Below are 24,356 nucleotides of genomic sequence, written 5' to 3' on the forward strand. Positions count from 1 at the left end.
GGGGTGGGGTTGGGGCATGAGACGTACATAAGCCGCACATGCAATGCTTTGTTTTTTTTTTGTTTTGATACCCTGTGAATGAATAATTGATGGGAAGGAGGGTATGCCAAGGGCAAGAGCATGCCGTGATGCGGCAACGAATGTGGAATTATCGATAAAACAATCGTTTGTTGATATAGTAGAAGGACACCTGCTAGACAGCCGCCCGCCGCCGCCACTACTTTAATCGATTTATCATATATTTTTGCAGAATATTAATTGATTATTGATCTATTTATTCGTATATAATTGATTTGGAATTTTGGCCTGCAGCAACTGGTACAAATCTGAGATATTTCGACATGCAAACGATATATTTAACTTCGATATTTATCGATATCCATGGAAATCTATTACCAGAGTGCTGTACCTGCTAAGACGCTGCTGCGGGCATGGTATTGCGCTCAGTCGTAGACGGAACTCTCTTCTGGATCAACTTTTGTGCTCCCATTCTGGTGGCACTCTGCGTCTTCTATGCTAATGAAGCCTCTTCTTTTGCGTTCTGTGTGTGTGTGTGTGCGTGCCATGAACATCATCGGGGTTTCAATGGTACGGGTCCGAGCCTAAGCTCATGCCATTTGGCTCCGCCGTTAATCCCTGGCACTAAAGACCACTGCCTCCAAGACCCCACCACCCCATAGTCCTGCACGGCGACGACAGTCGACAGTCCACAATCCACAGCCAAGCTATAGTCAGCCAACAGGGGGACCAGGACGAGAGACGAGCAATTCCTGCGCAGGCTCAGGCACCAGCTTCTCCTACTCCTCATGCCCATGCTCGTCCTCCAGCGCATTTCTTCTACTGCAATCTGCACGCCTTGTTGCGGTATTAGTTTGCTTTACGTGATTTCGTTGCATTTTTTCTTTTCGCTCGTCGCCGTCCTTCCCAATCCCGTACCCATCCCCACTCCCACTGGCAGCACCCCTTTTCCCTGCAGCATTCTCACATTTTCTTTGGCGTCCTGTGTGAGGAAAACCCCATAGATTTAATTACAGTTTCCTCTCGCAGATAATCGAATTTTTTCTGCCGTTTCTCTCTACGCAATCTACTCGTTGCCGTTGCCATCTCGGCTGCCACACCCTTTTTGGCCTGTCCATTTGGTTTGTGCAACTTCCTTTTAATCTGCATGTCGATTTCCTTTGCACAGATTTTTTTTGTCTTACTCCCTCCCCCTCTGCCGCTCTGCCTAGGCATTCCGTTTCTTTGGTCAACCCTCTGCCACTGCCGTCTTCTCTTCTCTGCTCCTCTTTCTGCTTTCCATCACATTTTTTTTTTGTTGCTTGGCCCCAAAGTTCTCACATAAATTTCAGTTCAGTTGTAATTAAAAATTGCTTTTGAGGCTTCAAGGATTCTTACTCAAAATTAGTTTTTTGCAGTCCTGCAAAAAAAAAAGGTTTCCTGTGGCGAGCTATTAAAGTGTACATACAATGTACTCCTGATGGGCATCAATATCCGATTAGATTTGGTATATAGCCACAGCGCTATAAGCGTTTGCGTTTGGCTGCTTGAACACCTGGCTTTACAGCACTATTGCTAGACTTAAGGGGGGCTTTTCAGCTCATACTGTGAGAAAGCATAAGCCAAAACGTTACAACTGGTTCATTCTTTTGCCGAAGAAATGAATATACAGCATCCATCGCACTCTCTCGATCTCGATCTCGCTCTTTTGTTTTTTTAGTTGCGCGGCAAGGCCGCAGAAAACTCATTTAAGATCTATAAACATTTACACTAATTAGCCTGGACATTTCGTATGCTTCAGTTTTCAGTTTTGCGTCTGACAAAAACCTTTTACTAATGACCTCAATTGGTTGCGCTCTTTTCTATCTTTCTCTTTGCAGGTAAGCGCAAGCCATACTCACGAGTCGTGACAATGTAATGCCCAGGCAATATTCCACACCGAAAACCCCGACACACACAAACCGTAAGTTTCACTCATCCGATGATGGCCGGGGCCAGTGCCAGATACTGAAATTGAATCCAATATGAGCTGGGCCAGAGCAAATATTTCCAATAAATGCGAAATGCGAAAAACCAAAATAAATGCAAGTGGAATCCACAATGCAGTGAGGAGTAAGGGGTCCAGTGTATGTTGGGATCAGGTCGAAGTGCTTTATACCCTAACAATAGCCAGGGGAAACATTGCGACAATTTGAAAAGACCATTTCTGTAAGGAAAGGGTATCCATCCGTATTCCCCAAGCCAAAAGCAATGTGGATAATTCTTGAAATTCGTGTCAAAAATAAAAGCCAAAGATGCACAAAATAAAAACGAAAGCAGTTAAGGCCTGGGCTACACTCCCCGAAAAATACACATATATATCGCGATATGTATACATATATACAGTAGGTATGTAGTGAGATTTACCTGTTGGAGTGGGGACTGGGACTGATACTGGTGCCGGACCGTACTGGACTACATACTTCCCTTGCTTGGCATTCACTTTACTTTGTTTCTCTTGGGCGTGCCAGAGTGCCCAACCCTGCGCCTGCCACTGCCACTGCCACTGCCCCTGCCCCTGCCCCAAAATTGACTTGGATATTTGTTGTTTGCATGATCAGTTTGTCGTTTTCCTGGAACCAACTGCGACTGCGACTGTGCAGCCAATGGACGGGGGGGGGGGGGGCTTGCTTGAATTGCATTTGTTCATCCGTTGTCTGGCTCCCGGGACATGTGTACTGGCGCTGCGCTCTCATCTCGTCTCCTCTGTTTGTCTGCCGAAAGCACCAAAACTGTGGCAAGGTCCCAAAGGCGCCTGTTAGACACAGAAGACAGACAGACAGACAGACAGAGAGAGACAGCCGTTCCCACATCACGTTTACACGATGTGCTAATTGAGTTAGTATGCATAATGCTAAAAACCACACAGATGTACATACATACATACTTAAAATGTATGTAATAAGTACATGGATATGGATATGCCAGCAATCATAGGGGGGTACACAGCTGCGGTCAATGTAATGTAATAGTGGTGCCAAAACCATTATAAATGTATACATATATTTATGGTTTCTATTTAATTGGAATTAGTCTACGTATTAGAAAAATATTTAAAATTCAATGTTATTTTTGGTAACCTCTTTAATGGCTGGCAATTCTCCTCCATTCAGGTGTACCGAATCGCTCTTGCTGATTGGTGCCTTTGTTCGTGTCATTTGAAACGAAGGGACAATTAGGGACATTTGTGCACCGAATCAACGTCCTTTGACGAATGTAAAAGCGATTTATTTGCAAAAATTTCGAATACTTTAATCAATGTATTCAGTTGTCAATTTGTAGCCAAGAATACGGGTAGCTATAGCTGGAGTTAGGTTAAGTTAATTAGTTTTTATTGGGACTATACTCTTGACTCCAACTGTATGCATGAATGGATGACTGATGAAGTGACCACCTCTGAAGCAATTTCGAAACGAGCCAGCAGCCAATTTTTGTGTCTAGTTAGCAAGATTGGGCGAATATAACACCCCCCACTGTGAGGTGACGGCGGTAGTGCAAAAGCAACAAAAAATTAAGGGCCATACACATACACGGTACGATTTCGCTTCGATTTCAGTTTCGATGGTTGGCCCTTTTCTTGCATATTCCCCCTGCCAGCATATGGCATCGAAAGCCGATAATTACCAATACACCTGTATGCTGTCCGACATAGTGTGTGTGTGTGTGTGTGTTTGTGTGTGTCTACCTGCAGCAGTGACAGCGGCAGCAGAAGCCTCACAAGAGACAAAACTGGACAACTGCTGGCGCGCCTGGCTCCGCTCCGCACTGCTCTCTCGCACAGCACAGTCATCGACAACAAATTACTCACGCGCAAAAATCGTCGTCCGTTTCTCGTGTATTTCTCTACCATCAAATACAATTTCACTGTAGTATGACGTATGCTTTCTTGCTGCTTCGCAGTGTGTGTCTGCGTGTTCCATATGCATAAGCATTTGGCTTTTATTTTCTTGCGGGAATAAAAATTGAAAACAGAACAGGGTGATCCACGAGAAATATTTAACATTTGGAAACCCTATTTGAAGTGTGGAATGGCCATCTGAGGTTAAGCCATAAGCAGATTGCTCCCTTTTTCCAATTAACTTATCCCTGTTTATAATCACACTTGCATTGTTTTCTTTTTATATCTTTTAAAATGTATTTTCTTTGTCGTACATTGAGGTACCCTAACGCTATACAGGTGTGTGTGTTTGTGTCGTCGTCGTCGAATGTGTTGTATGTGTGCGCATTTAAGCCGCAAAAACAAAGTCAGCATTTGCGCGACGACGCCGTTCATTCGGTGCTGATGGTGCTGGTGCTTCTGCCTCTGCCTCCGGCACCAGCACCGGCACCGGCACGGCACGGCTCGGCACACCGGCTCCGTCATGAGCGAAGCGGTCTACCTGTTCGCCAAAGTTGGACACATTTTCTTTTCTTTCTTACCTAAGGGACACAACACACATACACCTGAGCAGCCGGTACCTGTGCTCTCGCACACATGCAAACGGTCGGTCAGTCAGTCAGACGGAGGAGTCGGGGTAGAAGACGATCAATGTGATACGAGTAGTCTCTCGCTCGCTCTCTCGCTCGCTCGCACGTCTGCTGAAAGTCAAGCCAAGCTGAACGGGCCCAGGCCAGGCCACGCTAAGCTGCTGTTGCCGCTCCGCCGGCGGCGTTAACCACGACGCTGGCGTCGACGTTGGCAGCGAAAAGAAACCAACCAGTCCATGGTACATTACAAATAAGGTAGCCGGAGTCCCAGTGAGTGCCTTTACTCGTCCTAGACTTACGTGAGCGCAGGATCGGATCTATTCTATGCCGCAGATGAAGGTGCAGAACTCTGTGATTCGTTCAATTGCCAATCGCTTGTGTTTGTGCTTGTTTTCCCTCACCCTCTACTTGACATACCTTTGACCGGGCCGCCCGACGACGACGACGACGTGTCGTCCCCGTCCGTTGAAAGTCTTCTCTTGGCTCTGACCAGCCAGCGGGCAGATATAGCGGCAGCAGAGCGGTAAGCAGTGTCGGCGGCGACGGCGCGGCAGCGTCAAAACTTGGGTTTTGGAATGTTTTCTTGCTCTTCTTTGGTTTCAGTTCAGTTCGATTTTTTATGCACAGCCGCAACGTTACCTGCGCAGCGCTCGTTCCGTTCCGTTTCGTCTCGTTTCGTTTTTGGTTCCATTTCGTTTCGTTGTTGTCTCGCCATCTCTGTCCGTCTCGAGGCATTCGCGCTCCCCTCCATGTGGGTTCCGTTTTCGTTTTCGGTTTTTTCGTCGCCAAAACATACCAAAATTATCGAAACGTTGCGAAAAGAGTGCGAAAGAAAAGTGCAGCAAATGCGAAAATAAACCGCAGTAGTACAAGAAAAGGTAAACTCCACGAAATACTTGTAGTGCCAGAAGAGAAACAAAAAGCAAAAGTTACGGTACAAACCGAATCGAAGAGAGAGAGAGAGAGTAAGAGGGAGAGAGAGCGCTATCCAAGAAAGTAAGTCAAGGAAGGAATTCTTCTATTTCTTTCTGCTTATTGAGCGAGCGCTGGTGGATACGGCGCTCCCTATTGGAATCTTCTTTGGGAAGCAGATTAGTGTTTTTTAGGTAATGTTAAGTCTGGAGTCCACTCCCCACTGCCTCATGCCCCAAGCCCTACCCTCCCCCCCGAGCAACCTGAGCACTTGCCCTCTTCACCGGATGTGTGTTTGTTCAGACTTAATGGGCTTATGTGTCGGCCATTTTGTATGCCCTGTCATTAGCTGAACGACGTTTCTCTCACTGTCTCTGTATGTGTGCGTATCTGTGTGTGTGCGTGTGTGTGTATGGCCTGGGCTGCCTCAATTATTGATTGATTAATTATTGCTGACGCGTATGCGTCGCTTCGACTCTGACTTCGACTGCGACTCTACGACTCTGACTCCGGCTTGGACTTGGACGACCCTTTGTAAACCGGTTCGTTGACGCCTCTGTTTTGTGGCTGCGTGTGGCACTCTCTCTTTTTGTGCACCCTGTCCCAGCCCCAGCCCCTGTCCCTGTCCCTGCCATAATCCAATTGCCGATCATCGGTTTATAGGCAGATGACAAGACGCTCCCAGTCTGCAAAAAAAAAAGAAGAAGAGAATGCTACTTTTGCACGTAAACCAAGGCGATTGATACATGTATGTATGTAGTAGTGATTCATAGGATTATCTTCACAGGCTATATACTTTTCTGTATATGTAAAGTCACGCATGCGCCAAACCCATCCGCGATTAATATTTAGCAGTCGCAGCGTAACAGGTGCCACATGCTCAACGTATTGGCACCTCTGGCAGTGCATATACCCCCACAAAATGCCCCACAGCTTCCACCTCTTGGCCTGTTTGTACATTTGCAATTAACACTTTTTGTGTACGTGATTGGTTTGATTTCGGTTTCGCTTTGCTGCTGATGGGGAAGTCTAATCAGCATCCCCCAGCAAGAGCTGGAGCTAAAGCTTCAAGTTGGAGTCGCAGCTAAAGCTGTGGCAGAAGCTTAAGTCGATGCCTGGGTAGCCTCAAAAGCTAATCAGCGTGCAACGACTTTCTCGTTATTTCCTACTCCTCTGCTGCTGCTTCTGCTTGTGTCTGTTTGTAATTATTGTTTTATAATAAACTTATTAGTGCAAAGTCTCCTCTCGACACTCTCGTGCCGCCGTCGTTCATCAGTTGCAGCCTCCGCTTCAGCATCTTCTACCTCCCAAACAAACAAAGAGGGAGAGAGAGAGACAGACATGTACGGGGCTTTAGACCAAATTCAATTAAGAAATCGAGTGCAGATGTGGCCATATCCATGGACTGTATCATATGTATATACAGATGTACATACATATGTATGGCCGCACGCACTTGTTATGTGTTCACATTCTATTTCTCATTGGGGTCTCAAACGTCTGCTGCAGCTGCCACTGCCACTACTGCTGCCTACTTCTGTTTCAGATATTTCTTTCACTTGCAATTGCATCGGACAAAAGCGCTACTGGCTAAGCTGGAATGGATTTTTCAATCAATTTTAAGCACAGATTGGCTTGGCCATTAACTTTGTTATAGACCAGTAAGCACAACAATCAAGAGGAAGGTTTATTTTTTTGGGGTAATATAGTGAAATCTTTCACATATTTCATTTCCCAACAAAACCGTTTCTTAAAGATACGATTATTTTTCCCCAAAATTTGTTTTCTATTGTATTTATTCGATTTTCATATATTTTGCTTCAACACACAGTTTCCCATCATTTCGAAATGGTTTTTCTTTTGGTTCTTTCAACCGTTTAGCAATCAAGTTCAAAGAACCTTTTTAAACCGAGAAAAACCACCTAATGATGACACAACTTGGAGCTTTGGGATGTATACTCTGTATGTATGTACATAAATATGTATGTATGTATATGCCCCTATATTATATTTCAATATTCATATGGTTGCCGTCTTGCCCCGATACCCGAAAGTGAGCTCATCCCACTGAAGACAAAAAAAAGCAACAAAGAAATTAAAAATCCCAAAACGAAGCACAGACGCGATCCATTCATATTTAGTATAAGGCTTATGTAATCGTTTTACAATTTGTGATTTTGGTCGATTTCGTTATGGATCGGATTGGTTTGATGTGTGTGTGTAGCGATGCTCGGTGTCGGAAGGGGGGGCATGGTATTGTATAAGTCTTTGGAGTAAACCTTACGAAATGATTTCCCGGACGACATTGTAATTAACAATAATTAATCACTAAAGCTTGCAAAAACCTAAAAAGCAACAAATCAATAAATACGAAAAAACTTGCCAAATACCAAAAAATATTTTACGAAAGGCCTTGAACCTGGCAAATAGAAAGAGAGAGAGAGAGAGAGAGCGCGTTTACGCAGGTGCCAAAGATCGTCTTAAGTTTGTTTTTGTTTCAGCTGTAGGTATAAGCATCAGCGGCTACAGCAGCTACAATTATAATAATGAACCAAGAAACATTATGCCCACACAGTGCCTGAATAAATTACAGGAATACTACTATACTTAAATAAAATAATATTCTCACGGGGTATAAATAAATAAATAAATACATATTCACTTATTGCCTGCATCTTTCTTTTTTGAGACAGTTCCCAGTATGGACCGAATCTCATACACATTTTTGATAGTTATATACATTTGACAGTCGTAAACTTGTGAAACGCACTGTACGCACCGCACCGGCAATTTAATCATTTATTTCAATGATGATTATAATTTTTCTTTGGCCCAGGCTCATTATAACCAATGGCTGCCACTGCCATTGCCATTGGCAGTGGCGGTGCCAACAAACCCATTAGACCTTGAAAATACAGTGCGTGGTTTCGGCTGGAAATTATAGCCAAGCGGCGACATTGTTGCGCAAGTGCGTAGAATTAATTACCAAAAAAAAAAAAATCTACTAAGAGCGAACGAGTAAAACTTCCATTGGAAAGAAAAAGGTTTTTGTGCGTTTCGCTCCCATGACAATTAAGAATTGTGGTTCGGCGGGAGGGTTCTTTTATTCTTTGAAATCATAGAAATTATCCAGCCGTCGATGATTTTGCACATGAGTGTGGAATAAATAATTATAGTACCTATAAGAATAATAGGTCTAATATTTATAAGAGATCTTCTGGTCATAATTTCATTAGTTCTCTAATGACTTCCTCTCTGAGATGATAGTTTTCTAACCGGAACCTTGGATTACTGGATACTGGCTGGTTAACGCTTTTCAGAGCATTTCAGTTTTCAATGAATGTTTGATTAGCCCATCAAGGACTTATTGGTACATGTACAAGTCTAGAGATGCAATCCCTAGTTGATTAGGTGTACTCTAAACTATAGGAGGAGAGTCCAGTCCGTTGACTTTACAAGCTGCCTAGGCCAACAGGTGATAGATGGGTAGAACATGGTCACTGGTATGTTGGTTCTGTTGTTCAGTCGATAGTCTTTTTGTTACCTTCCGATTGTGATCCGCCTGGAAAGTGACTTTCAGTTTTTGGGCCACGGCTTGTGGCTGGCTGTCTGGCTGCAACAGGTAGCACAGACAAAGGCACAGACACAGTCGGCAGACAGCAGGTAGAACGCTCCCTTTTGGGCAGCCGTGGAACATTAGATTGGAACGAGGAATAAGCAAGAAAGGGACGGGACGGAGAACCTGTTCGGTGTTTGGTGGAACACGTTTTCTTATTTGTCTTCCTTTCGTTATTATTCTTATTATTACTTATTTTCGGGCAAACCGTAAGTAAGGGCTTAAAGGGGCGAAGGCAGAATAGAGAGAGAGAGACCTTGACCTTGTCTTTGACTTTGTTCTCCTTTTGGCGCTCTCTCTCTCTCGCCTCTATCTTCCTTCTCCTTGCAAGAACTGGTGTTGGTTGTCTGAGCACCGTCTTCAGCGTGTTCCATTTCTTGCATAATTTATGTCTGAAAATCTAGGCTAGACAATACACACACACACACACACACACATGAACATGGCTGAAGCAGGAGAGTAGGTGAGAGAGAGAGAGAGAGCCGTTATCAAACTGGCTTTTACTCCACATTACGCGCACGTCGTCGTTGTCGTTGTCGTTGTCTACGTCTGCTTTTGCTTTTGCTTCATCCTCCGTTTTGCCATCTTCTTGTTGTTGCTGCTGCTGCTGCTTCTCCTTCTGCCTGGTACTCCTTCTGCCTCATGCTTTGGCACATTTTCAAACGGTTGCCTTTTGATTAAATTTTATGTTGTTCCGCCATGCCCTCCTCCCCTTGCCCTCCTGTCACCCCGCAGAGAAGAAGAGACGAAGAAGTGGGAGCAATAAAACTTACCTACATTTTGTTACTCGAGTTATTCCTGATGTCCCACACCACCCCCCGTCTGTCCCACCATCTATGCATGTGCCTTGGAAACGAGTTTTTCCTACACTTGCTTTTCCACATCTCCTTTTTGTCCGTATGTGTCCCTAAGTGTGTGTGTATGTGTGTGTGTGTGTTACCATCAAACAGGTCGCGTTTTCTTTTGCCCCGTCTTACTTTTACTTATTTTGTGTTGCCTTTTTCCCCCATCTTTCTCTCTCTCTCTCCCTATCCTCCACTGCTCCCCTCTCCTCTCCACTCCGCTGCTTCTTTCATTCATATGTGTGTCTGTTTACCTTGGGATACGTCCTTGAAGATTTGTCTTATATTTTGTTGCTGCTGCTGTTGCTTTTCGTGTTTGTTGCTTTGTAGGTATTTTGTTGTTGTTGTTGTGGGGCGCACTTCTTTGTCGTCACTTTCTTATTGCCATTTGCGCTTTCCTTTTGCCAGACACATTCTTCTTTACGCTCGCGAGCTCTCTTAAAGTGCGGAACTCTCTCTTTAAACTGGAGCTGCTGCTCCTTGTTTTTATTATATTTATCGTTGATTTATGCTAGTTACCGGACTACTTATGCTTCTATTAAATTATCTGCCAAGTCCTTTGGCTTTTCCATGGCTGGCTCCCTTTCCCTGCCCTGATCTCACGGCTCTCTTATGTGTGGGGTTCATTCACTTCTTCGTTATGCTTGATTACTCAATTGCGACTCAAGGAATTAAACAGCAACAACTGCTATAAATAAAAAACACTTTTAGCCGGTTGGGCCTCCTACACCTTCCCCACCCCACCCCCCCACCCCCTCTGGCGCACCGTGTGTAAGCCAAAGCCAGCCGCATTCACTTGCTCACCCCGCTCTCTCGTGGAACGAGTATCGTTCTGGCTGCTTTCTTGCCTGCTGGCCAGCAGCCATCTATTATTAACTTGGCTTCTTGGCTTGGCTTGGTCTTCTTTTATGGCTTGGCCTGGCCTGGCCATAACCATGACTTGCCTGGCCTGGCCCCGGCTTTGGCTCTGGCTGGCTGGTACTACTCCGGCTTTGAGGTCAACAAACAGCTGGGAAAGACTTCGCTCGCTCCACGAAGTGTGTGTGTGTATGTTTTTTGTATTTGTGTATTTTTGTGGTTTGCTGAAGTCATGCGTGCCGCTCTCTTGTGCCCCCCTCTGCCCTCCGGCAGCAGCAGCAGCAGTTGCCGGCAATCGGAAACCGGTTTCCTGTCCCACCGTCCCGACCCAGCCGTCAGTCAGAGCCAAAAATTAAGTTCCTCCCGAGACGGGTTCCGAATGGAGCCGGCTCTTACTGGTCTCTCTCTCTCTCTCTCTCTATCTGCCTGCCCTATCGCTGGGTCTGGTCTCGGTCTCTGGCCGTGTTGTTTGTAAGTTTAGTTCGCACGTTTTTATTTTACTATTATTATTTTTACGCTTTTTCGTGTCTTTAATCTTTCGCTGCTTCTCACAGAAAACGCTTCCGCTCGGCTTGTTAGAGCCCCATTGAAAGATCTTGCACGGCTCTGTTTATTGGAAAATTTTCAGTTGAAAAATTAACAAAAAAAAAAAAACAAAAACTCCAGATATATGTATTATAGTTTGAAAACGGATGCTCCACCAATTCAATCGATCGATCGAGTGAGTGAGTGTGGTGTGTGTTTCAATCCCTTGCGAGACGCTACATGTGTATCTGAAACTCTGGGGCCCTGAAAATAATTTGCGTTGCCAAATGGTCCCCAGCGGATGGGTCGGCCCCATCCAATCCACTACCTCGACGTATCTTTCAGATGTCGCGCACACAAAGTGAATTTAAATTTCAGTTGGATTTATTTCGGTTCGCGTTCATATATGATCAATCCGATACAGATAAATATTTATTTGTACATATGTATACATATATTCGGGGTGCACAGTACATATGTATGCATGTACAATATAGGAATTCATGTGATATGTACATGCCTTTAAATGTTGTGGGTGTGTGTGTTCCATTGCTTTAATTTCACTTTATACCCTGTAATCGGTTCTATAGGGGGCGATTTGTTGCACATACTTAATGGATTCTCACTAGGATAGAGCTTAGCAGTAAAGAGAGAGAGGGAGAAAGAGAGGGCATGTTGTTTGCGCTCTCTTTGAGCACATGTTAGCTTAGTGCTAAGCTACTGTGTAAAAGGGAGATAGAGAAGGTTTCGAAGGAAATTTAAGTACATTTCTATTTCGAATTGCCCAGTTCTCAATGGATATTTTCGCGTTTGCTACTTTTATTCACGAATGTGTTTGGCTGTTTGGATTGAGTATGGGAATGGGAATGGAAATGGGCCTGCCTGTCTGCCTGCCCGGACATTTGATTCGGTGACAGTCAGAGAATACAATTAACATAATTTACTTACCAAGCCATGCAAAAAAAAAAACACAACCCACTTGCAGAGCGAAAAAGAGAGAGAGAGAGACAAACACACACTCACTTCTACAGAAACAGAAACAGAAAGACAGACACCATCACGACATGGCCATCAGTTTGTAAGTTTAGCAAATTTGGCAAATCGTCTTCGTTGCCATTTCTAGGGCGTGCAGGGGTATGGGGAGGAGGTTGATAGGTGTCTCTTCCCCTTCTATATAGTATTTCTACATTTGATTGTTATTTTCGTTGCTCTTCGCTGGCTGTTTGGCCATTGGCAAATCGATTTCGATTATAGGGGTTCGCCTTGCCACTTTAGGGCCTGGTTTTTGGTATTGGTACGTTTTCTTTCCAGGGTCTCAGAGTGCAGCAGCAGCAGCTCTGCGACAACGATTTGGGAACAACTTTCCAGAAAAACTTATCAGAAGAGACCAAACCCCAAAAAAGTTATGGCCGGCCCATCGGCTCTCATAATCTTTGTTATTTTTCATGAGGATTTATATGTATGCATATCTACCCGTACATATGTATGTATGTATGTACATGCATATTTCATTGGCTGTCTGTTATCGCTAATAAAATCAGACCGAAAAAGTTCCAATCACTTTTATTTTTATTCATTTTTTTTTTACTTTCAACAAAAAACCAAAGAAAGAAAGTTTCGCCAAAAGAGAGCTTTAAATTTGTATGAATGTATTTACATACACATGAATGTCTGTATGTACATATGTATAGATTTTGGTATAAAAAAAAAAACAACAACAAAACACAATTTGCATTGCAAAAAGATTCAAAAGTGCCAGGGGAGCCAAAGGGGATTCGCCAGGAGGAAGTTTGCAGCGTTCCTCTGCCGGCGTCCAGTTATTTATTTATTTATATTTTTTTTTGTAAATTTTATGCATATCTAAAAGTTGGGGAATATGCAGTGCGGTTCATCACTGTTGTTTCTGTGGCGCTGGGCTTTTGTTTCAGCTGTAAGAGTCAGCATAGATGCCAGCATATACCACATATATTTCGTCTTTTAGTGGGAAACCAAAAGACAGTGTAGAACTTTCATCTAAAGTTCTGAAACGCACTGTATGTGTGTTGTGCATCATACATATGTATGTATGTACATAGGAGACAAATCGCATGTATCCCAAAAATACACACACACTCCCACACACACACACCAAAAACTGTCGCCTCATATCAGTGCCTTGAAATCTGCATAAATGATGATGATTTTTTTTTTTGTGTGTGCTGCCTCTTCTTTTTCTACCGCGGCTTTCGTCATCCGAGTTTTTTTTACTTCTCTCCAGTTTTGCATGCAAACACACACACACACCCACACAGAGATTGGGGCGTCCCTTAGTGCTGCTGCTGCCCTAGGGAGAGTGAGAGGTGAAGAAGGGAGAAGAGCTCTTCGGCCAGGGCCTTGGGTTTGAAATTGAAATTTTGTTTTTTTTTCGTTTTATTTCGAATTTTTTCCATTCGTTTGAGGCAAAGTTTTTTTGGGATTTGTGCATAAACAGCAGAAGCGTCATCGGACTGAGACTTCCCAAAGGACTGGACAGGGCTACGGTGAAAGCTTTCTTCGGCGGACAAGGATTGAGGGTGCAGTATTTGGTAAACAAATACGATACGGCTGGTGGTACTCAAGAAATTGCCTGAATAATCACTGTACCCCTGATTCAGTTTCAGTTTTAAATATTTAATTTCATATTCAATAATGAAAATTCACCACTGCAAGGGTCACACTTTGCTGCATTTCGTAGAGCGATATCCCAAGGGATACTATGTCCCTTGAAAGTGGTTTTACTGTGCTCATGTATGACGATGAATATATGTACATACAAACCCAATATGTATGCATAATCTGCATTGAGCTTTTGCTTTATGAAATTTTTACTCGAAGTGACTTTTGAGCAGTTTTGTTTAGACTGTTTCTCCGATTGAAATCAGTGGTACAGTACAGGCCCCCAGACAGCACAAAACACCAGGCCAGACCCAGACCCAAACCCAGAGCCAGTGCCAGTGCCAGTGCCAGTCCAGGCCAAAGGCATGAAACCATAAAAATGGCAAATTAACCGTGTATTTCTGTGCGAGTGTTCGACGAGTGTGAGAGTGGTAAGGAAGGAAAGGGAAGGGCAGGGCAGGGCAGGGCAGTGCAAGGGCTGGCGAAACCTTTGCCCGAGAGAAGCCACAAACAAAACATTGGTTTGCCAAGGCATACATGGCAACAGTACACAGAAATACATACACACATATGCAAGTATGTATACAAATGCATACTTATGTACATTTGTATGTATGTATTTACATCCGAGCTGGGAATCGGCACGTTTCGAGGTCCGTCCAAGTCCAATCAAGCAGCAGTGACTGACGACTGCCAGCGTCGTCGTCGTCGTCGTCGTCTGTAGGCAGGCCGCCGCCCCATGGCATGTTGTTCAATAACGGACAGCCCGGCTCCACCCCGCGTCACTGTCCGTGTCCCTGCCCCAGCCTTGTGCCTTCAATCAGCAATGTTGGCGACGACTCAGACTGAGATCCAGAGCCCAGAGCCGAGACCCCCATACCCTCACAGACCCAGGGCAACCAGCAATTTATCCAGCCATGCATATTAAGCCTCACGATTTGTATTTGTATTTTCGCCACTCTCTTAGTGTGTGTGTGTGTGTGTGTGTGTGAGTCAGCCAGAAGGTGGAACCTATCTGCCATCTACTGCTGCTGCTGCTACTGCTACTGCTGCCTTGCCCCCTCGAGGAGTTCAATTTCATTCCGAGTTCAGTTTCGGTTTGATTCGATTCGATTCGATTTTATAAGTTTTCAATTTCAATTCTGCAAAAGTTGCTTCTTCTTCTGCTCTCTTTTCTGTTCCATAAATGCGAGTGTGTGTGTCGCTCTGCTCCGCTTCCTCTCCATAGATGTTGTAGGTATCTCCCTTTTTAGTCTTTCAGTCTTTCTGACCTGACCAGATGACCGACACTTCCTGTGCCTGTGTATCCGCCGCTATTATGCGGTGAGTGTGTGTGGTGTGGGATGTTGTTTGTCGCCTGATTGAATTCTATTGGAATAATTACAAGCTACATATGTATGTACATATGTATGTATATGCGGTAGAGCTTAGCTTACATTAAAAGTACTTAACCATCAGCATGGAAGCTTTTTTGCTGGGACTCGCATACGAATCTCGAATATTCCATTGACAGCTGTTGCAGCCTCAGCGCATATGCTGCTGATGCTCTGTGCCCTGAGGGTCAAGCTTCCTGTCGTTGCAATGGAAAACAAGTTTACAGTAATGTAAGCCACTTATGCCCAAAGTCCTTTATTTTTCTCCTGTGATAAACGGATGATTTCCCGTTACTTTGTCTGATTTCTGTTCCCTCTCTCTCTCTATCTCTTGGGGCAGCAGCTGGTGTCTGTTTAACAGCTGCTTAGCATGCCTCTCCACTCTCTTTGTGTGTGTGTGTGTGGTAAACCGGCCACTTGTGCAACTTCTTTTCGCACATGTTTGTTTGTTAAAGCTCTTTCTACTTCTTCTCCATCCTTTGGCATTGCTTCCTCCTCCTGTGCTCTCCTCTCTTTCGGTCTGATTCTGCACTTCCACTCACCCAGCCCCCCCTTCATTTTGGAGACGTCGTCTTATTGTGCCACGTTTTTCTACATTTTCTGTTTTCCCCCGTCTGCGTTTTGGTCGCGTAGACAAAGCTATAAAAATGCTGCTTGCTGCTGCGTCTCCCTGTCTGCGTCGCACCTTTCTTACCATATACCCCACCGCAGCGCCTTAGCTGCTCCTGCTTTCATCTTGTTCTGTCTCCCCCCGCTCATCAACAACCCCTTTCCCTTCAGGTTGCCCTTCTTTTCATATATTTTGCCTGGTCTGCTCCCACACGCTGCTTTTGCTCCCTCCCTTCCTCCCACACGTTATTTGCTTTTGTGTGCTCCCTCTCTCTCTCTGTCTCTCTCCTGCGTCTCTCTTTTGGATTTTTATTATTATTATTTTTCGCGTAATTCTCTGTTTTGCTCTGCAGTTTCTTTGGAAAAATTCAACTTTTACTTTTTTTTCCTCTCGTTTTGTTTTTTGTTTTCCTTTATTGCCCTCTTCTTCTGGCTAAGTGTGTGTGTTAAGTATTTTTATGATTATTTTTTGTTACTTTCCTTCTCTGTTTTGCTCGTGACATTTAGCATTTGCTTTGCTTTGCTCTACTCGTTCCGAGTCTATCAATTTCTTGTTTTTGTTCTCGTGTTCTCCTTCCCTCCCCTTCTTCCCTTCTTCCGTTCATTCACTCCATTTCAATATCAAAAGTCGCGCTCTACGTTTTACGTAGAGTCGCATTCTTGTTTGGCGTTACGTTAAGCACACACTTTGTGGGTTGGTAAGGAGATAGGGACGGCGGGTGAGAGTGAGGTGAGTGCCGTTCATTCATTTATTTTCACGCTTCTTGCCGCTTGTGTTTCTGTGTGCGTGTGTGTTTGTGTTTGTGGGTGTGAGGGATATAGTCAGCCCAAAAGTGCATTGCTTGTCTTCCTTCTCTCACTGTCTATCTCTCTTTATGACTGAAGGTCGTTTTGGTTTTAGTTCTCTCTTTCTGCTTTGTCTTAACCGTTGCAAATAACAGGCAAGAAATAATTGAAAAGCTTTACGACGCTTTACAGAGAAGCAAAACTATATTTTCAGTGGATTAATAAAGATTTTTGATCAAAGGCTGCTCAATAGCAGATTTACTTTTAAGGTTCAGGTTCCCCCCATGTATATCCCGTTGCAATCAACAAATGATATCCAGAGATAACAAATCTTTTTTTACGCTCAATTTCCAATACTCTTTCTTTCGTCTGTTAATTGACTGCTAAAAGACACGCGGCATTCACACGAACTCTGCGAAACTCATTAATATGCGTTTGTTATCTTTGTTGTTTGTTGGTTTTATAACATTGGCGGACACCTTAGCCAAGCAGCAACAACAACAACAACATAATGAAGAAATAATAAAAGCCAGCAAAGAAACGCTGAAAAAAGTTCAATAAACTTTTGCTGCTGGCGAATATTTGATTATTTCTCTTGCTTTGGTTTTGGTTTTGGTGGAAGAGGCGAACGTTTGGTCACTTTTGGTTGTCTGTCTGTCTGTCACTGTTCCTCACCTCTCTTTCTTTCTCTCTCTCTCTGTCTTTCACTGGCGTGTGAGTCTCTCAATAAGTATTTGAAGCAATTTCGTAATTTACTTGCTGACCAATTTGCTTTTATTTTTCCCCGCATCTCTTGGTCTTTGTTCATTTTATTTTGTTAAATAGATTTCCCTTTGAATTCCTCTCGATTCCGCTAAAAATACAACTCTGTGTGGGGCCCAGGTTCTAATTCGAGTGGATTTTTCCATTAAAGGAACAGCAACAGTGTCCCAACAAATGAATTTGATTTTTTGAACTTTTCACTCAATTATCCGTAATTTGTATATTTTATTTGAAAGTATGTATCTATGGGTATATGTATGTATCTTTTGGTTAGGCAATTAGTTGAAGTTGTTAACGTTGTGTGGTTGCTGATTGGTGGCTGCTGGCATGACTCCATTTTGTTTTCTCATCGATGATCAACCAACACCACCGATCACCAGAGCCCAGAGGCAAAGCCAGTGCCAGAGACAGTCGGCAACTGGTTTGGTTCCGCTTTCGAAAAGTTTCCCCCTTCCTTGGGATTCTTTAAATATTATTACTTTTATAGTTATTTATATTTTTATACACAATCCAGCGCTGTATACATAAATCTGTTGGTTAATTTTTCACTAAAATTAATTATACATTTTTGCTAATTTGCTAATTTTCTCTTTTCTTTCGTCTCGTTGCAGGTAAATAACCAAAATCGAATCACCATGAAACGGGAAGATGGGACAGAGATTTAACAATAGTGTTGCCCTGACTTTCAGTTAGCCATTTCTTGTCGGTAGAGTGCTTACTGTGCAAAAAATACGATTATATCTGTAGATGGTTTGAGATTGATTTGTGACCCACAAGTGAATCCATAAGCAAATAAGCCTCAGGTGTGGGATTCCATATACTGCTTTTACTCCACAGAAATGTTAAAAAAAAATGGATTGAAAATGATGGAAATATTAACCAAGTTTCTCCATTCAAAGTTGAAGTGGCTTATAGGAACCTTCAATAAAAAAGAGAGGAATAAATGTTTGGGCTGTGGAAGTCGTAGAATATCTAAAATAAGTATAGAATATTTAAGGATTTGATTGTTGAAATCGAAAGACTGGAAATCAAAATCCCTCTTCCCGAAAACGTGTTAAACTGCCAAAACGTCTACACACGGACGACCTTCTGCATCTAGTATTCCTCCTTCATCACTGGCTGGTGGGGAAAAAACGAGGATTATGGAGATTTTCATGCGTCCCGGCAGTGGCTCATTTGCATGCAATTATTTCGTTGCCATCGACATCAACCCTTAGACGGGAGGGGAGTTCGAAATCCCGATACAGATAAATGGGCAACGTACTCCAATTCCACTGGGCGGCTATTGATGTGCCCCTCCGCCTCCACGTAATTTTCCTCGAGTTGAGGCAAAAATTCATTCATCTTCAATGGGCATTTAATCAAGCTACGAATTCGACTCCCGCACAAAAAAAAACCTCCCAACTTCAATGAAAAATGCATACATCCAAAAAAAAAAAAAAAACTTAAAAAACAAACCAACAGAAAAGAGCGACAAAAAATAATAATGATAGGAAGATAAAGATAGGAAGAAAAAAAAAAATGGTAAATGAAATGAAATTACTGGGGTACATAGTGGGTACAGAGGGGTGTGGTGCGGAGGAGAGGATAGCAGGGTGGTTAAAAAAATGCAAATGGTGAAATTTTAAACCCTTGAATGTGCCGCCATTGTCTTTGATAGTCCTCGACAGGGGCTGGGAAAGGCGACTGTGGGTGGGATGTGGGCCAGCATCCTGGGTTGCCCATTTGCCAACTGGGCTGTAAGTAAGCGCATTTTCCACCGATTTTTTTTTCCTACTTTTTTTTTTCCCCCCTCCCCGCTTCAGTTGTTATTGTTGCTGTTGTGTGCCGTCCCCTTCCTTCCGTCCATTTGTCTCTGCCGCGAGCCAGCCGCGATTCTCTCATTTCTCTCTCTGTGTTTTTTTTGTCTCCTTTTTTTTGTGCTTTAATTGTATTTAGTTACATTAGTAATTATCGATTTTGTTTGGGAGCTTTTGCTGGGACTGTATCTGGCTTTCGCCGAAGTGAATATGCATCCGCGATATATTTGTATGCCAGACAAAAAATATATATAAGTGGATGGGGACATTATTTACAAAGATGTATAGGGATAGATAAAGGAGAGATAAAAATAGAGATATTGAGGTTGATAGCTCTAAAGTATGGAATGTGCTGGAGGATTGTAGATATACCGATAGAATATAATATCTAGTTATACCTACCATTGAATAACTGAAACCAATATATACAGATTATGCTCGTATGTATGTGAGAGGAGTAACGGTCATCGGAAGATGCCACTTGCACTTCCTGCAGCAGACTTCAATCCAATCTCCTGCCATCCTACCATCCACCCACATTATCAGACCATTTGAGGTCCACATGGATGGTTTTTCCACAGCCAGGTTAGCAGTTATGGCTTAGACAGATTTTTCCCTCTTTGATCAGCGTTGGTCCTTGATATGAATTTTTTTTTTTTTGCATTTTGCCTACCCCTTGCGATTCTTCTTTACTAGCCATTTGATGCCATTTTTTATTTTTGTTGTAGTTGCTTCGTTGTCGTGTTGCTCCCTCCGGTTGCTGTCAGCTGGTCGGTCTCGCTTTTCAATTATGACCGACTGGGTCCGGCCCTGACCTGTCGCTATTTTAGCCAGGATTGGATGGAGCGGTGCGATCGAGCTGGAAGCGGATATTGTGTGCCATTTAAGCCATATATCACTCAAACGCAGCATTGACGCTTTATTTTCATGCACTAATTGCGTTAGAATTTCAATGGGGCACTAAGGCCCACCACTTCCACTTCCTCTCTCCCTCCCTCTCCCCACACCCGCTTCACTAGCATCTCTCTTTGATTTGACTTTAGCACAAGAAGAGTTTTTAATTGGAATTTTGCAGTGGAGAACGGGCGGATATTATCAGGCAGACACGCACAAAGGGGATGGGAATGGTCTGCTGGCACTGATTTTTCTTTGCTTTCCCCTCTATTTGCCAAGCTTTTTTTATGTTGTTGGTGTTTTTTTTTTGTTGGTTAGCTCTTGCCCGTTGCCCTGGCTACATATGGATATCCCTGTGCGAGTACATACCTTGCTCCTGCATCTGCTGCTGCTGCTTCTGCCCAATGCCGATTTTTCCGTATTTTCCTCAAGACCTTTTTCACGCAGCCTTCTTTTTTTGTTCTTCCTTCATCGTGTTGCTTTACATAAGACCCAGCGGAGTCCATGCGAAGTCTCGTTCTAGTGCGCTGTCCGGGTGTTCTGGATGTCCCTCCTGGCCATTAGAGAGCTCTCTCTGTGCTCTGTGCTCAGAGTCCTGTGTCCAGGCCTCTCTGTCGTCGTAATTAAAAACAAGAAAATTCACCAAAGAGGCAAAAAAAAATGTGCCAAGGAGAAGGAGCCCAAAGAGGTTGGAAGGGGGGTCAGTGTAAGAGGGATTGGGTTCGCCTTGGGTTCGTGCACCTTCCCAGGCTCCTGATACTCCTTGCCACAATTTATTTAAATTTCTGGGCCGAACTCTTTTCTTTTTTTCGCTCTTACCTCTCTTTGTTAATTCCATCTCTCTCCCTTTCTCTGTCTACTCTCGCGTTTCTCGCGATTCCTTGCTGTTGTTTTTTATTTCTTTAATAAAGTGCCGGACAGGCAGAAGAAAGTGCCGGTCCAGTCCAGTTCAGTCCAGTACGAGGGCTGCAAAAAGTTGCGTAAATTTGTTATGTACTTTTTTGTTTTGTATTATTTTTAATATATTTCTGCTGAACTTAAATAAATAAGGTAAAAAGGGAGACGATGGGGTGGAGTCGAATGCTGGCAGGAAGTGGGGAAAGCCTTGGCGTTGATGAGCAGAGCAAGTGGCAGCAACAGAAACCACTGGCTGAACCCTTCATCCACATACATACCCACACCCCACACACACACACACACACACACACACACCATGAAAGCAATCATGCATCCTTTCCTCGACATTCCGCCCCCTCAGCTCCCCTCCACTTTCGGCCACCGCCTGCGCTGTAGTTCCGTTTCCGGGCGCCTGCCATTTGCATCTACAGAGCTGAAGAAAATTTTTCTTTCATTTATTCGAAGGATTCTTCATCTGCTCAGCCTCCCTGCACAGCCCCTTGCCCCTCCCCTCGTCCACTTTCTTGGAACATTTTTTTTCTGTCGAAGAAGAAAAGATTTTTTTTTAAAACACACAAACTGGACTATGGCCCAAGGGAGGGGGCATGGACGAGTGTGGGGGGGTTGGGAGTCGGGGTCGGGATATTTCTTTGCGGCTTGAGCGAACCCAAAGAACGGGTACACAAATTTCAACCTACTCAATTTTTGCCTTAATTTCTTTTCTGTTTCGCAAGGAGACCTCGGGCTCCATTCCATCCCAACCGAAACCCCACAAAACCCATTCCATGCCCAGTCCCAACCCAACCCAATCTACACCCCCCGCCTTGCCTGAAAGGCGGTAATAAGAATTTTTTCTTTAGCATCTCTGCTCCGGAGTAGCAGGAGCAGGAATGGGAATGAGAGTGGGAGTGTGCGTGCGGCGTAGTGTTTTTTCCGTATTTTTAATTTAAAATGCGAAGCATGAAAAAAAATGTATAAAATGGATGAGGGGGGAGGTTGGGGCCATCCGGATGGACGGAAGGAGGCTGCCTCGTCCGCTTGCGCATTGCTTAAAAGAAAAACTTGTGAAGTAAATATTTGTCTGTCCAATTGCTGCGGCGACTGCCAACTGCAGCGGATTGGGACAGAGACTGGGAGCTGGTTTTGGGTTGTGGGCGTTGGCGTTGGCATTGGCAATGGCGAAAGTGTTGTTGGAACTGGGCTGTGCTTTGGATGGACACCACTGCGGACTGTGGACACTAGTGACCATGCCAAGACAAGCGACGCCGTAATGACTGTCACAGCGTTCCATGGACAAACAGACAGACAAACAGACGGGAGCAGCAAGCAGCAGGCGAATTTCCACCACCTAAGCTGGCTTATATATTCTCAGGGGTCTCCTGTGTCCCGCATCCTGGGCGCTGGTGTGTGCGTGTGACGTCGGAATGGGCGCGGCTCTTGGAACTCTTTCAGTTTTCAACTTTCAACAGGAGTAGGCTTGTTTTTCAATCAAATCCGCCTTGGATCAAAGCCGCATAACAGAGTCCATGGAAAACGTTTGCTAATACAACTGTAATCAGTTTGAATTTGATTGAACACGCCACACGGAAGAGAAAGTAATGGATCGTTATTTAGCACATATAGAGAAGAGTACAGTAAAGCACAGGAATACAAATCAAACTGATCATTGATTTGCTTGTGTGAGTTCGGCATCCATTCTCTTATCGAATATTTCCGTTTAAATTTTCAAAAAAAAGAAAACTTATAGGGAAGACTCGAGACACCTCGTCATGTACACGACATGTATTTTGTTTTTGGCTTGTCTTTACGTTTGTGCGGGTCAACCAAGGGGATGTCGTCGGGATGTTATGACAGCCTCGAATCGATTTGTATCGCCTTACTCAACCCAATTTTCCCTTTTGCTTTTTTTTTTTGCAGGGCCTCTTGCGCACCGCCGAACAACTGAAGATCAAGGGCCTCTGCGAGACAGCGGAAAACGCGGATGATTTGAACGACGCGGCCACAGCGACAATAACCGTGTCGGAGAACATCCAGCAGGCGGTCGTGGGGAGCATTGTGAATCCCAGCATAGTGCCAGGGGGAGCAGCCTCGCCCTCGCTCGAGCAGCAGCACCATCAGCACCACCAACAGGCCCAAGCACAGGCCCAGGCTCAGGCCCACCAGCAGGAGCAACACCAGCAGCAGCAGCAACAGCAGCAACAGCAACAGCAGCAGGTGCATGCCCAGCAGCAGGTACATGCCCAGCAGCAGCAACAGCAACAAATCAACGCCTTGCTGACGCAGCACGGAGTGGCCAGTGGCAGCGTACCTTTGGGCGGACAGCTGCTAAGCACGACAGCGAGTGGGAGCAGCGGCAGTGGAGCAGGCAGTCTCCAGTCGCATTCCGGGCTCCAGCCGACGACGCGCAAGTCGCGACTCAAGCGGTCCAAGTCTCCGGATCTGCAGTTGAGCGGAGGCAACGGTAACGGCAGCAGCAGCAGCGTATCCCAGCAGCCACAGCCGGCCCATCACCACTCGCAGACGCTGCTCATTCAGGGCCAGAACCAGACCTCCATTGTGAGCCTACAGCAAACGGCCGAGGGCAATTATATACCCGTGCCGGGCACCGGTGACGAGTCGGACGTGGATCACGATCACGATCAGGATCACGATCACGACCACTCCCACGATCACTCTCACAACCTATCACACTCCCACGACCACGATCACGAGCACGAGAGCAAGCCGAGCAAGATCTGCAAGACAGAGCAATCGCTCGCCTCGCCGTCGTCTAACTCGTCCAGCCACTCGAACAATGCAACGGGCGTGAGCGGCGGAGTGACCTCAGCGGGCCAAGCCATCGTCACACAAATTGTAGTAGCGCGCGACGGAAAAGATACAAAAAATATGACTAGTTTAGGCATGGGCATGGTAAGTGTGTCGCCGTCTCATCGTTACCGTCTCCGTCTCCGTCTTAGCCTTCAGCCACAGCCTCAGCCTCAGCCTCTCCTGCATCCAGATACAGGGAAGGCGATCCCCAATTAGGCAATAGGCAACCGCAGCCCCCCAGTCCTGTCCCTTCCAGTCCCGTCCAGCCACCTCCCCACACTTTCCGCACCAACCCTATACAGATGCTAACTTTGTGTTCTTTCTTTTGTATACGAATCTTGATTGCATGCAGAACGGAGGCCTGCTAGGCGTGCCCATGGGATTCCTGGACTTCACACCCGAGCCACCAGCACCATCTGCCACACCAGTCACCGTTACGGAGCACGTCGACCTCTCGTGCAACCCCAGTACGGACACACGCGATCTATCAAGTGAGTTACTGGTAGTGTAGTGCAACGATCTAAGAAAACCTCCTGGG

At 44.8% G+C, this 24,356-nt stretch overlaps 1 protein-coding gene across 3 annotated transcripts in view; it reads left to right on the forward strand.

Moving 5' to 3' along the window:
- Positions 1-24,356, forward strand: part of LOC111077031 (broad-complex core protein isoforms 1/2/3/4/5) — a 47,434-nt gene that overhangs the window by 19,960 nt on the left and 3,118 nt on the right. For all 3 annotated transcript variants that reach the window (XM_022371146.2, XM_022371145.2, XM_022371147.2), the window contains exons 4-5: positions 22,928-23,920; positions 24,171-24,309. In XM_022371146.2, the coding sequence (XP_022226838.2) occupies positions 22,928-23,920; positions 24,171-24,309 (1,132 nt within the window). The remainder of the gene's footprint in view (positions 1-22,927; positions 23,921-24,170; positions 24,310-24,356) is intronic.

The sequence above is a fragment of the Drosophila obscura genome, unplaced genomic scaffold (assembly GCF_018151105.1).
Source record: "Drosophila obscura isolate BZ-5 IFL unplaced genomic scaffold, ASM1815110v1 contig_186, whole genome shotgun sequence".
In the NCBI taxonomy this organism is placed as follows: Eukaryota; Metazoa; Arthropoda; class Insecta; order Diptera; family Drosophilidae; genus Drosophila; species Drosophila obscura.